The 12,746-nt window shown below is 40.0% G+C and overlaps 1 protein-coding gene across 5 annotated transcripts in view; it reads right to left on the bottom strand.

The window, feature by feature from the left end:
• Nucleotides 1-12,746, bottom strand: part of TENM2 (teneurin transmembrane protein 2) — a 998,704-nt gene that overhangs the window by 183,318 nt on the left and 802,640 nt on the right. For all 5 annotated transcript variants that reach the window (XM_068536332.1, XM_068536333.1, XM_068536336.1 and 2 more), the window contains one exon: nt 3,553-3,748. In XM_068536332.1, coding sequence (XP_068392433.1) covers nt 3,553-3,748 — 196 coding nt within the window. The remainder of the gene's footprint in view (nt 1-3,552; nt 3,749-12,746) is intronic.

Here is a 12,746-nt window from a genome sequence, read left to right as displayed (position 1 = left end):
TGAAGCATTTCTACAGTTTTTGAGGAAAGAAACAATTATGTAGTACTGCTGAAATATAGAAGGAGCTCACCTCTCTCAGTCCCCTTTTGCCAACACCCAATTAAATATTACTCTTGAAATCTTATCAGCTTTCCTTTTTGTCAACCTGGTCGGACTTTTGTTGAGGAAACAAGGCAGGTGATGAGAGTTAGCCCAGGAAATGGGATTTTTATACAAGTGGAGGCTAGCCTCCCCGAAATCTGCACCGTGCTTCAAGAATGCCACTCTGTTGTACCCTGAGATGAAACTCATTTCTGAAAGCAGGCTGCTTCTCTCCAAAACACAAAAGACATCCCTGAGTCAAAGGTATATTTAGTGTGATGGCTGGTCAACACCCATCTAACATCCTTCCTTCTGTTTCATATCACAGGGGCTTCCGGCGCTCTTGGCTGCTCTTGACGGAGTGTGCTCCGATAATAGATGTGTGTGGGAGGATCTCTGAACCAAATAAAACACTGCACTTTTCCCTACATTTCAGGCCAATTACTATCATTGCTCTATCAAGATGTCTGCCCAACTATTAGGCCGATTACCTTTGACTTTCTCTTTAAGCTACAGTCCAGACAAGAGAAATCCTCTGGGGAGAATTGCTATTCCCAGCTCCGACAGGCGAATGAGGGTAATGGCCTGGGGGAAGGGCATCTCACTACCACCGTCTGTGTCCATGTAGATAAAGGCAATGGAGGTCAGAAGCCATTATTAGATAATATGGCCCCCAGACAAGTTGCTGTGTGGAAGGGGAAAGGGATTTATTTGGCTAGAATCCAAAGCAATCCAGTGGTTAAGAGCACAGGCTCTGGGAGAGTTTGAATCCTGACTCCACCTCTTACTAGCTGTGTGTGACCTTGGGCAACTTGTTTAACTTCTCTGAGTCTGGGCTTCCTCAACTGGAAAACAGAATATTGGTAGTAATGACCTCATATAACTACTCTGTGGGTTAACTGATCTAGTCCCCAGAAGGGCCAAATCCAGGAGCTAGTACATGGTCAACTCTCTGTAGATGTGCCATTGTTACTGGTTTTGTTATTAACCATTCCACTGAGTCTTTATAGACTCCAGCTAAGCCAGCTGCTGTGTGTGGGGTTTGCTGTCATGTGTATCAAGCCTTTGCGTTTAAACACAAGGCGAACGCATGGACCTGGAGATTGTCATACTGAGTGAGGTCAGTCAGACAGAGAAAGACAAATATCACATGCTATCACTTATATGTGGAATCTCAAAAAATGGTGCAAATAAACTTATTTACAAAACAGAAATGGAGTCACAGATGTAGAAAACAAGCTTATGGTTACCAAGGGGGAAAGTGGGGGGGATAAACTGGACGATTGGGATTGACATGTACATACTACTACATATAAAATAGATAAGGACCAACTGTATAGCACCAGGGAATTCTACTCTACTCTACTCTGTAACGACCTATATGGGAAAAGAATCTAAAAAAGAGTAGATACATGTATATGTATAACTGACGCACTTTACTGTACACCTGAAACTAACACAACATTGTAAATCTACTATACTCCAATAAAAATTAGAAAAAAAAAGATTTACAAAATTTTTTTGTAAAAAAACACACAAGGTGACCAAAAGGATATCATTTCCCATCATGTTCTTAAGCAAAAGATTGTTCTTTATCTTACCGTCTCAAACTAGTTCTAAATGTGTTGCCAGTTTCTTTCTTTTGTGATCTGGTTTTTACCCTTTTACTTTTTTCTTTCCCCTCATTGGTACATAACATGCTCCTGGGAACTTTCCCTAACGGTGGAAGACTTCTCCAGTGACTTTCCTGATACAAAGTTTATGCCATTAGTGTAGAGCAGGGCTTGGCAAACTTTTTCTGTCAAGTGACAGAGAGTAAATATTTAGGCTTTATGGGCCAAACTGTCTCCACTGCAACCACTCAACTCTGTTGTTATAGCTGCCACAGACAATTTGTCAACAGATGAACGTGGCTGTGGTCCAATAAAACTTTATTTATAAAAATAGGCAGTGGGCCAGACTTGGCCCATGGGCTCTGGCATGCCAAGCACTGCTTTAAAAGGAGCATTTGGCTGACCCTGTTAGCGCCAATCTTTCCTTAACAGAGGGACTAAGCATTAACTTCAATGCTGTGGTAAACACCAAATCCTACCTAATTTTGTCCCATTCTGAAGTTGTGGCTGCCACCTGAATTTCAGGTTCTCTTTCAAGAATCAGGGAATCCTTCAGAGCAATCCGTGAAACCAACAGAGAAGTTCTTAACATGCAGTCAATAGAAAAACAGCTGTACAAGATGAGCTCTTAAAAAATCATCAGCTTTCACAAGTGACTACCAGCTCCATTCCAGACAGGTTCCGTACGTGAAGTCACATCATCCCTCCCTTCGGAGACATGGTCATTACCTCCCCACAAACGATGAATCTGAGGCTCAGGGAGTTTAGTGACTCTCCCAGGTAGGATGTGGGAAAGAAAAGGTAGGATTTAATCCTGGATCAACCATCTTATCTAGGTTTCTCTAGTGAAACTTGAGGTCCACAGCTAAACGCTGCTGGGACAACATGGCGTTGCAGAAAGGCAATGAATGAGGCCCAGAAGTCCATGCCATTTCCACCATTTCCATATCCTGGGACCTTGAGGGACTCAGTTTCCTGAACCTCAGTTTATTCCTCTGTGAAATGGGTCTAACAATCTGCCCTGATTCAGAGAGGATCAGTTATTATCATTAGTAAGAAGATTAAAACCTAATGACAAAATAAATGTTATGAAAATTATTTATAGGTGATATGATTGTTAAAATTCTTAGGGCTTGCTTTAGAAAACCTCATGAAATATTCTCAAAATAATGGCCCTCTTACAGGTTTGTATGCACATATAAGGGGAAATTTTGGATAAAATCTTAGCTTTTCCCCAACGGCTACTAAAAAGGACTGCTATAAAACATGCCCCAAATGACAAGTGCTTAATTAAAGCTTTTTGAGATTTACCAATCTGGGAACAAAGATATGATTTCTTTCTTATGGTTATATCCTTTTCCTGATTTATTTTTCAGGTTTTTAAAAAAAATTTAGTTTGAGCTTTCCTTGATTTTTGAGAAAAATTGTGACCTGACACAAACGGTCAGTATTTACTGGCTGTTTAGGGATTTATACCCGTAACTTATTTTATTTACTCCTTACAGTAGCAGTATAAGGAGGGACTGGTTAGTTCTATTTTACCATGAGGAACTGAGGCTGACAAAAGTCCAATGATTTGCCTAGGTTGTGTGGCCAGGGCTTGAGCCAGGTGGTTGGACCCAAGCTCTTCACTGCAACTCAATCCCTGGTACTCACAGTGGCTTTTTCATGATTTAAGTAGCATTCATATTTTAACCAGGGCTAGTTTTAGGTGGATGATACTATGAACCCTAAATTAAGGATGCTGGTTTGGTCTCCTACACAGTAGGACCACCTTGGAAGATGTGCCTTCAACAGAGAAGCCAGACACTTCCTTCCTTTCCTTCATGACATATCACCTCAGAGATCCCGTACCTACCTAAGACTGCAGTGTTGAAGGAAACCATCTCTTTGTCTTTGCCGTCATTGTAGAAGGCCAGGTGCCACAGGCCCACATCCAAGTACTGGACAAACACGGCTTCGTTTTGAACCAGGGTCTGTATGCTCCGGCGTTCCCTGGGTGACTCGACCACACTCCATTTCTCCTTCCCATCCAGACGCTCCATGAAGTCATACTGGGAAAAGAAGAGAGCATGTGACACAGGGTGCAGACCTGGTCCCATAACAAGCACCTTCCCCTCCAGCCCCATTAGTTAACTGAGAGATACTTCTGAGTACATTTTACTATAAGCTCATTTGATTATAAGTAAAACAAGAGTCATGAAAGTTGTAATAATAACAGTCACCATTTATTATAATTGTTGCCAATAGTTTTATGACTATAAGGCCATAATCTCTTTTCAGCTTTTATGTTTTTTTTTCTGTGTGTGTGTGTGTGTGTGTGTGTGTGAGAGAGAGAGAGAGAGAGAGAGAGAGAGAGAGAGAGAGAGAGAGAGAGAGAGATGGGTTTTTGCTCCAGTCCCTACTGGGGTGTTATAGAATACATAGCATATGCCAATATAACTTTTTAATAATTCCCCCAATTCTGAATTCCAAATTGCATGTGGCACTCAAGAGTTTCAGGTAAAGAATTATGAACCTATGTTACCAGATACCATTGACTGATCATTCACTAAAGGAAGGTGGTATATCAGAGTAGTTAAGAAAAGAGGGCTAAGGAGTCAGACTACCTGGGAGAGAATCTGGAACTTTTTAGCTTCACCTGTCCCTCCCTCAATTTTCCCATCTGCAAAACTGAAAATAACAGTCCCTATGTTATAGGTTGTTGTGAGAAATAAGATCATATTGATAACAGTGCCTGGCACAAAGCAAACACAAAATACACGTGAGCTGTCATCACCACCACCATCGTCATCCTCATTTCATTCAACTCTTGCAAAACCCCTGTAAGATCGGCACTATTTGTATCTTATTTTACAGATAAGAAAACTGAGGCTCAGAGAAGTCCAGCAACGTATCAAAAGTCACCCAGGGACCAAGTGAGCAAGCAAAAATTTGGACCTAGATCTGTTTAGGTGCAGTGCCCTCACAGTGCCTGGCCTCCCATGGACCAGCAATTAACTATGAAACTCTGTTTCAATGGAAACCAGGCTCAGAACTGGAAGCAATCAGTGGGAGACAGAGTGGTGGGTGAAGGCAACCGGGAATGGGGTGAGGGGAATGGGAGAGCAAGTGTGATCCAAGGGGGCCTGTCCCAGGGAATGGTGAAATCGTGCGGCAGGCAAGTGGGAGCCACAGAAGATCCTTGAGCAGTGACTGACGACGTGATGGGAGGAATGTTCTGAGGAATTCATTTGCAGGCAGCCTATGAGATGTTCTAGAAGAGGGAATGAAAGGAAGCAGAAAGACCAGTTAGCAAGCAATTGCAGAAACCCAAGTGTGAGGTGACAGGCGTCTTGATTAGGACAGTGAATGAGAAAAGGGGACAACTTTGCAGGAACATTTCTAGGGAAGAGAGGACAGGGCTTGACCATGGGCTGGACAGAGGGGATGAAGGGAAAGGCAAAGAGGGCACCCATGTTTCTTACTTGTTGATGAGAAAATCAAGACCCCAGTAGAAATGCAATCATCTCGCGAACTCTTGCAAAATCATTCCACAGGAAAATCATTTGCACCGCGACTTCCAGAGAACATTCAAGGTGTAGGTCTTTAGCAGATAAAAACCACCACTGTGGGATTAAGCTCTCTCTCACCACTTTCCCCGCCATAAAAAGGGTTATATGGGTTACTGACATCCACTGTAACCCCTTTCACGAACTTCAAAGAATGAAACTCCAGGAAATCTACTAATGCGACTTCCTCATCAGCAGAATTGCCAGTTTTTCCCATCTGAAATGTGATAATTGAAACCAAAAGAGTCTATAAGCTTAGGTACAAAGGTTTTGCTGTCAGACAGACCTGGGTTTGAAATCTGACTGTCATTTGCTACTGTTTGAAGTTAGGTGAATCTTTTACCCTCTTCCTGGTTTGCATACTAGGGAATAATAACACCCATCTTTTGGGGATGTTATAAGGATGACATGAGATAATGCTTAGGGCAGTGCCTGGAAGATAATCACCATTTTATTAAGTACCTTGTGACTCCGAGTCACTTATTTGCAAATCACAAGGATCGCAGAAGAGAAGCACATGGTTCTAGTTTTTGTATCTGGGGGCCTGGGAAGGGACGTTGCGTAGGAAGTGGAAATTTCCTCCATCTCTCAGGAAACGAATGTTTGTATTTAGCTTCCCTCTACCCCACAGCCCGTTGGTTGCAGCTGTCTTTATGGGATAAAATAAATGATTTGAAGTGATATGACAAACCGATGCTCCTTTCGGAGCCCTTTGTAACCAGAGCATTTGTTCCTTAGCAACCTCGTAAATGTCCGACTACCCAGACCCATGTCTACAAACTGCTGTCAGCCAGAGAAATGAGTGTAACTTCCTTGGTGCCGAGGTGAGAAGAATATACTTCATTTGGGGTCCAGGTTATCACTCCCATGAGGAAAAGTTGGGGGAAGGTGATTACTTGCATGGGGCCATCGCTCATTATTATTTTTTTTTTTTTTTCACACACACACACTGTATTTTATTTTTACAAGAGATAAATAGACTGACACCAAGTATTGTACATGGATGACCACAACAAAAGCAACAATGATTGCAATTACCAAACGTGAAACACACTCATACTATGTCATAATATTGACATTCAGTCCAGTAATCCTCCACTGTAACAGCTCCTTTACTTTGCAGTGAAAATTGATTTGTATATTCTTTGCCTCTGAGTCCTTGTGGGATTTTTTTTTTTTTAAATTCAGACAGAAAGTCACAAAAATTATACTCATCCTCATCAGTTCACTCAGTCCCATGTAATTAATTTTTTTTTTTCATCTTGATCTTTTGTTAGCACTTTTATGAGTTCATCAGTTTTTCATTAGAGTTCTGAAAATGCTTATTCATTCAGTTCAGCAGTACAGTCAGTTACCAGAAACCTGTACTTGTCAGAGTCTTTTCCATGAATTTCTTGAAGATGAAACCCTTTTATAGGAACATATTTGCAGAATCATCAGAGTACACCCAGAACTGTCTGTAAATGACAAAAGACTTAAAAATGACCACGGTTAAAGATTTGATGAAAGTTCATAATAATGCAGTTGACAAGAGAATTAGTTATTTCTGAGATACACATTTTAAAGTAATAACTAGGATTATTACTTATAACATTATACCAGAACATATAAGATTTTTAGAAATTTCATGTAATGTCTGAAACATTTATATTAACATATTTCCATACATATTTCCATACAAATGCAAATCTAAGATTTTTAGAAATTTCATGTAATGTCTGAAACATTTATATTAACATATTTCCATACATATTTCCATACAAATACAAATCTAAGATTTTTAGAAATTTCATGTAATGTCTGAAACATTTATATTAACATATTTCCATACAAATAACCCAGTGAAAGTTTAGTATTAGTTGTTTTGTTTGTTTTTTTATACTGCAGGTTCTTATTAGGCATCAATTTTATACACATCAGTGTATACATGTCAATCCCAATCGCCCAATTCAGCACACCACCATCCCCACCTCACCGCAGTTTTCCCCCCTTGGTGTCCATATGTCCATTCTCTACATCTGTGTCTCAACTTCTGCCCTGCAAACTGGCTCATCTGTACCATTTTTCTAGGTTCCACATACATGCATTAATAGACGATATTTGTTTTTCTCTTTCTGACTTACTTCACTCTGTATGACAGTCTCTAGATCCACCCACGTCTCAACAAATGACTCAATTTCGTTCCTTTTTATGGCTGAGTAATATTCCATTGTATATATGTACCACTTCTTCTTTATCCATTCATCTTTCGATGGGCATTTAGGTTGCTTCCATGACCTGGCTATTGTAAATAGTGCTGCAATGAACATTCGGGTGCATGTGTCTTTTTGAATTACGGTTTTCTCTGGGTATATGCCCAGTAGTGGGATTGCTGGGTCATATGGTAATTCTATTTTTAGTTTTTTAAGGAACCTCCATATTGTTCTCCATAGTGGCTGTATCAATTTACGTTCCCACCAACAGTGCAAGAGGGTTCCCTTTTCTCCACACCCTCTCCAGCATTTGTTGTTTGTAGATTTTCTGATGATGCCCATTCTAACAGGAGTGAGGTGATACCTCATTGTAGTTTTGATTTGCATTTCTCTAATAATTAGTGATGTTGAGCATCTTTTCATGTGCTTCGTGGCCGTCTGTATGTCTTCTTTGGAGAAATGTCTATTTAGGTCTTCTGCCCATTTTTGGATTGGGGTGTTTGTTTCTTTGATATTGAGCTGAATGAGCTGTTTATATATTTTGGAGATTAATCCTTTGTCCGTTGATTCGTTTGCAAATATTTTCTCCCATTCTGAGGGTTGTCTTTTCGTCTTGTTTATGGTTTCCTTTGCTGTGCAAAAGCTTTGAAGTTTCATTAGGTCCCACTTGTTTATTTTTGTTTTCATTTCCATTACTCTAGGAGGTGGATCAAAAAAGATCTTGCTGTGATTTATGTCAAAGAGTGTTCTTCCTATGTTTTCCTCTAAGACTTTTATAGTGTCCAGTCTTATATTTAGGTCTCTAGTCCATTTTGAGTTTATTTTTGTGTATGGTGTTAGGGAGTATTCTAATTTCATTCTTTTACATGTAGCTGTCCAGTTTTCCCAGCACCACTTATTGAAGAGATTGTCTTTTCTCCATTGTATATCTTTGCCTCCTTTGTCATAGATTAGTTGACCATAGGTGCGTGGGTTAATCTCTGGGCTTTGGGCTTTCTATCTTGTTCCATTGATCTATGTTTCTGTTTTTGTGCCAGTACCATATTGTCTTGATTACTGTAGCTTTGTAGTAGAGTCTGAAGTCAGGGAGTCTGATTCCTCCAGCTCCATTTTTTTGCCTCAAGACTGCTTTGGCTATTCGGGGTCTTTTGTGTCTCCATACAAATTTTAAGATGATTTGTTCTAGCTCCGTAAAAAATGCCATTGGTAATTTGATAGGGATTGCATTGAATCTGTAGATTGCTTTGGGTAGTATACTCATTTTCACAATGTTGATTCTTCCAATCCAAGAACATGGTATATCTCTCCATCTGTTGGTATCATCTTTAATTTCTTTCATCAGTGTCTTATAGTTTTCTGCATACAGGTCTTTTGTCTCCCTAGGTAGGTTTATTCCTAGGTATTTTATTCTTTTTGTTGCAATGGTAAATGGGAGTGTTTCCATAATTTCTCTTTCAGATTTTTCATCATTAGTGTATAGGAATGCAAGAGATTTCTGTGCATTAATTTTGTATCCTGCAACTTTACCATATTCATTAATTAGCTCTAGCAGTTTTCTGGTGGCAGTTTTAGGATTCTCTATGTATAGTATCATGTCATCCGCAAACAGTGACAGTTTTACTTCTTCTTTTCCAATTTGTATTCCTTTTCTTTCTTTTTCTTCTCTGATTGCCGTGGCTAGGACTTCCAGAACTATGTTGAATAATAGTGGTGAGAGTGGACATCCTTGTCTCGTTCCTGATCTTAGAGGAAATGCTTTCAGTTTTTCACCATTGAGAATGATGTTTGCTGTGGGTTTGTCATATATGGCCTTTATTATGTTGAGGTAGGTTCCCTCTATGCCCACTTTCCGGAGAGTTTTTATCAGAAATGGGTGTTGAATTTTGTCAAAAGCTTTTTCTGCATCTATTGAGATGATCATATGGTTTTTATTCTTCAATTTGTTAATATGGTGTATCACATTGATTGATTTGCGTATATTGAAGAATCCTTGCATCCCTGGGATAAATCCCACTTGATCGTGGTATATGATCCTTTTAATGTGTTGTTGGATTCTGTTTGCTAGTATTTTGTTGAGGATTTTTGCATCTATATTCATCAGTGATATTGGTCTGTAATTTTCTTTTTTTGTAGTGTCTTTGGCTGGTTTTGGTATCAGGGTGATAGTGGCCTCATAGAATGAGTTTGGGAGTGTTCCTTCCTCTGCAATTTTTTGGAAGAGTTTGAGAAGGATGGGTGTTAGCTCTTCTCTAAATGTTTGATAGAATTCACCTGTGAAGCCATCTGGTCCTGGACTTTTGTTTGTTGGAAGATTTTTAATCACAGTTTCAATTTCATTACTTGTGATTGGTCTGTTCATATTTTCTGTTTCTTCCTGATTCAGTCTTGGGAGGTTATACCTTTCTAAGAATTTGTCCATTTCTTCCAGGTTGTCCATTTTATTGGCATAAAGTTGCTTGTAGTAGTCTCTTAGGATGCTTTGTATGTCTGCGGTGTCTGTTGTAACTTCTCCTTTTTCATTTCTGATTTTATTGATTTGAGTCCTCTCCCTCTTTTTCTTGATGAGTCTGGCTAATGGCTTATCAATTTTGTTTATCTTCTCAAAGAACCAACTTTTAGTTTTATTGATCTTTGCTATTGTTTTCTTTGTTTCTATTTCATTTATTTCTGCTCTGATCTTTATGATTTCTTTCCTTCTGCTAACTTTGGGTTTTGTTTGTTCTTCTTTCTCTAGTTTCTTTAGGTGTAAGGTTAGATTGTTTACTTGAGATTTTTCTTGTTTCTTGAGGTAGGCTTGTATAGCTATAAACTTCCCTCTTAGAACCGCTTTTGCTGCATCCCATAGGTTTTGGGTCGTCGTGTTTTCATTGTCATTTGTCTCTAGGTATTCTTTGATTTCCTCTTTGATTTCTTCAGTGATCTCTTGGTTATTTAGTAACGTATTGTTTAGCCTCCATGTGTTTGTCTTTTTTACGTTTTTTTCCCTGTAATTCATTTCTAATCTCATAGCGTTGTGGTCAGAAAAGATGCTTGATATGATTTCAATTTTCTTAAATTTACTGAGGCTTGATTTGTGACCCAAGATGTGATCTATCCTGGAGAATGTTCCGTGCGCACTTCAGAAGAACGTGTAATCTGCTGTTTTTGGATGGAATGTCCTATATATATCAATTAAATCTATCTGGTCTATTGTGTCATTTAAAGCTTCTGTTTCCTTATTTATTTTCATTTTGGATGATCTGTCCATTGGTGTAAGTGAAGTGTTAAAGTCCCCCACTATTATTGTGTTACTGTCGATTTCCTCTTGTATAGCTGTTAGCAGTTGCCTTATGTATTGAGGTGCTCCTATGTTGGGTGCATATATATTTATAATTGTTATATCTTCTTCTTGGATTGATCCCTGGATCATTATGTAGTGTCCTTCCTTGTCTCTTGTAACATTCTTTATTTTAAAGTCTATTTTATCTGATATGAGTATAGCTACTCCAGCTTTCTTTTGATTTCCATTTGCATGGAATATCTTTTTCCATCCCCTCACTTTCAGTCTGTATGTGTCCCTAGGTCTAAAGTGGGTCTCTTGTAGACAGCATATATACGGGTCTTGTTTTTGTATCCATTCAGCCAGTCTATGTCTTTTGGTTGGGGCATTTAATCCATTCACGTTTAAGGTAATTATCGATATGTATGTTCCTATGACCATTTTCTTAATTGTTTTGGGTTTGTTTTTGTAGGTCCTTTTCTTCTCTTGTGTTTCCCACTTAGAGAAGTTCCTTTAGCATTTGTTGTAGAGCTGGTTTGGTGGTGCTGAATTCTCTTAGCTTTTGCTTGTCTGTAAAGCTTTTGATTTCTCCATCAAATCTAAATGAGATCCTTGCCGGGTAGAGTAATCTTGGTTGTAGGTTCTTCCCTTTCATCACTTTAAATATATCATGCCACTCCCTTCTGGCTTGCAGAGTTTCTGCTGAGAAATCAGCTGTTAACCTTATGGGAGTTCCCTTGTACGTTATTTGTCGTTTTTCCCTTGCTGCTTTCAATAATTTTTCTTTGTCTTTAATTTTTGCCACTTTGATTACTATGTGTCTCGGCGTGTTTCTCCTTGGGTTTATTCTGTATGGGACTCTCTGCGCTTCCTGGACTTGGGTGGCTATTTCCTTTCCCATGTTAGGGAAGTTTTCAACTATAATCTCTTCAAATATTTTCTCTGGTCCTTTCTCTCTCTCTTCTCCTTCTGGGACCCCTATAATGCGAATGTTGTTGCGTTTAATGTTGTCCCAGAGGTCTCTTAGGCTGTCTTCATTTCTTTTCATTCTTTTTTCTGTAGTCTGTCCCGCAGCAGTGAATTCCACCATTCTGTCTTCCAGGTCACTTATCCGTTCTTCTGCCTCAGGTATTCTGCTATTGATTCCTTCTAGTGTAGTTTTCATTTCAGTTATTGTATTGGTCATCTCTGTTTGTTTGTTCTTTAATTCTTCTAGGTCTTTGTTAATCATTTCTTGCATCTTCTCAATCTTTGCCTCCATTCTTATTCCGAGGTCCTGGATCATCTTCACTATCATTATTCTGAATTCTTTTTCTGGAAGGTTGCCTATCTTCACTTCATTTAGTTGTTTTTCTGGGGTTTTTTCTTGTTCCTTCATCTGGTACATAGCCCTCTGCCTTTTCATCTTCTCTATCTTTCTGTAACTGTGGTTTTTGGTCCACAGGCTGCAGGACTGTAGTTTTTCTTGCTTCTGTTGTCTGCCCTCTGGTGGTTGAGGCTATCTAAGAGGCTTGATGGGAGGCTCTGGTGGTGGGTAGAGCTGACTGTTGCTGTGGCGGTCAGAGCTCAGTAAAACCTTAATCCACTTGACTGATGATGGGTGGGGCTGGGTTCCCTCCCTGTTGGTTGTTTTGCCTGAGGCAACCCAACACTGGAGCCTACCCGTGCTCTTTGGTGGGGTTAATGGCAGACTCTGGGAGGGCCCACGCCAAGGAGAACTTCCCAGAACCTCTGCTGCCAGTGTCTTTATCCCCACGGTGAAACAGAGCCACCACTCGCCTCTGCAGGAGACCCCCCAACACCAGCAGGTAGGTCTGGTTCAGTCTCCCCCAGGGTCACTGCTCCTTCCCCTGGGTCCCGATGCATACATTACTTTGTGTGTGCCCTCCAAGAGTGGGGTCTCTGTTTCCCCCAGTCCTGTCAAAGTCCTGCAATCAATTCCCACTAGGCTTCAAAGTCTGATTCTCTAGGAATTCCTCCTCCCGTAGCCGGATCCCCAGGTTGGGAAGCCTGACGTGGGGCTCAGAACCTTCACTCCAGTGGGTGGACT

The sequence above is a fragment of the Eschrichtius robustus genome, chromosome 2, assembly GCF_028021215.1.
Source record: "Eschrichtius robustus isolate mEscRob2 chromosome 2, mEscRob2.pri, whole genome shotgun sequence".
Classification (NCBI taxonomy): Eukaryota; Metazoa; Chordata; class Mammalia; order Artiodactyla; family Eschrichtiidae; genus Eschrichtius; species Eschrichtius robustus.
Note: the sequence above shows the minus strand (reverse complement) of the source record. Positions and strands in the feature narration are given on the sequence as shown.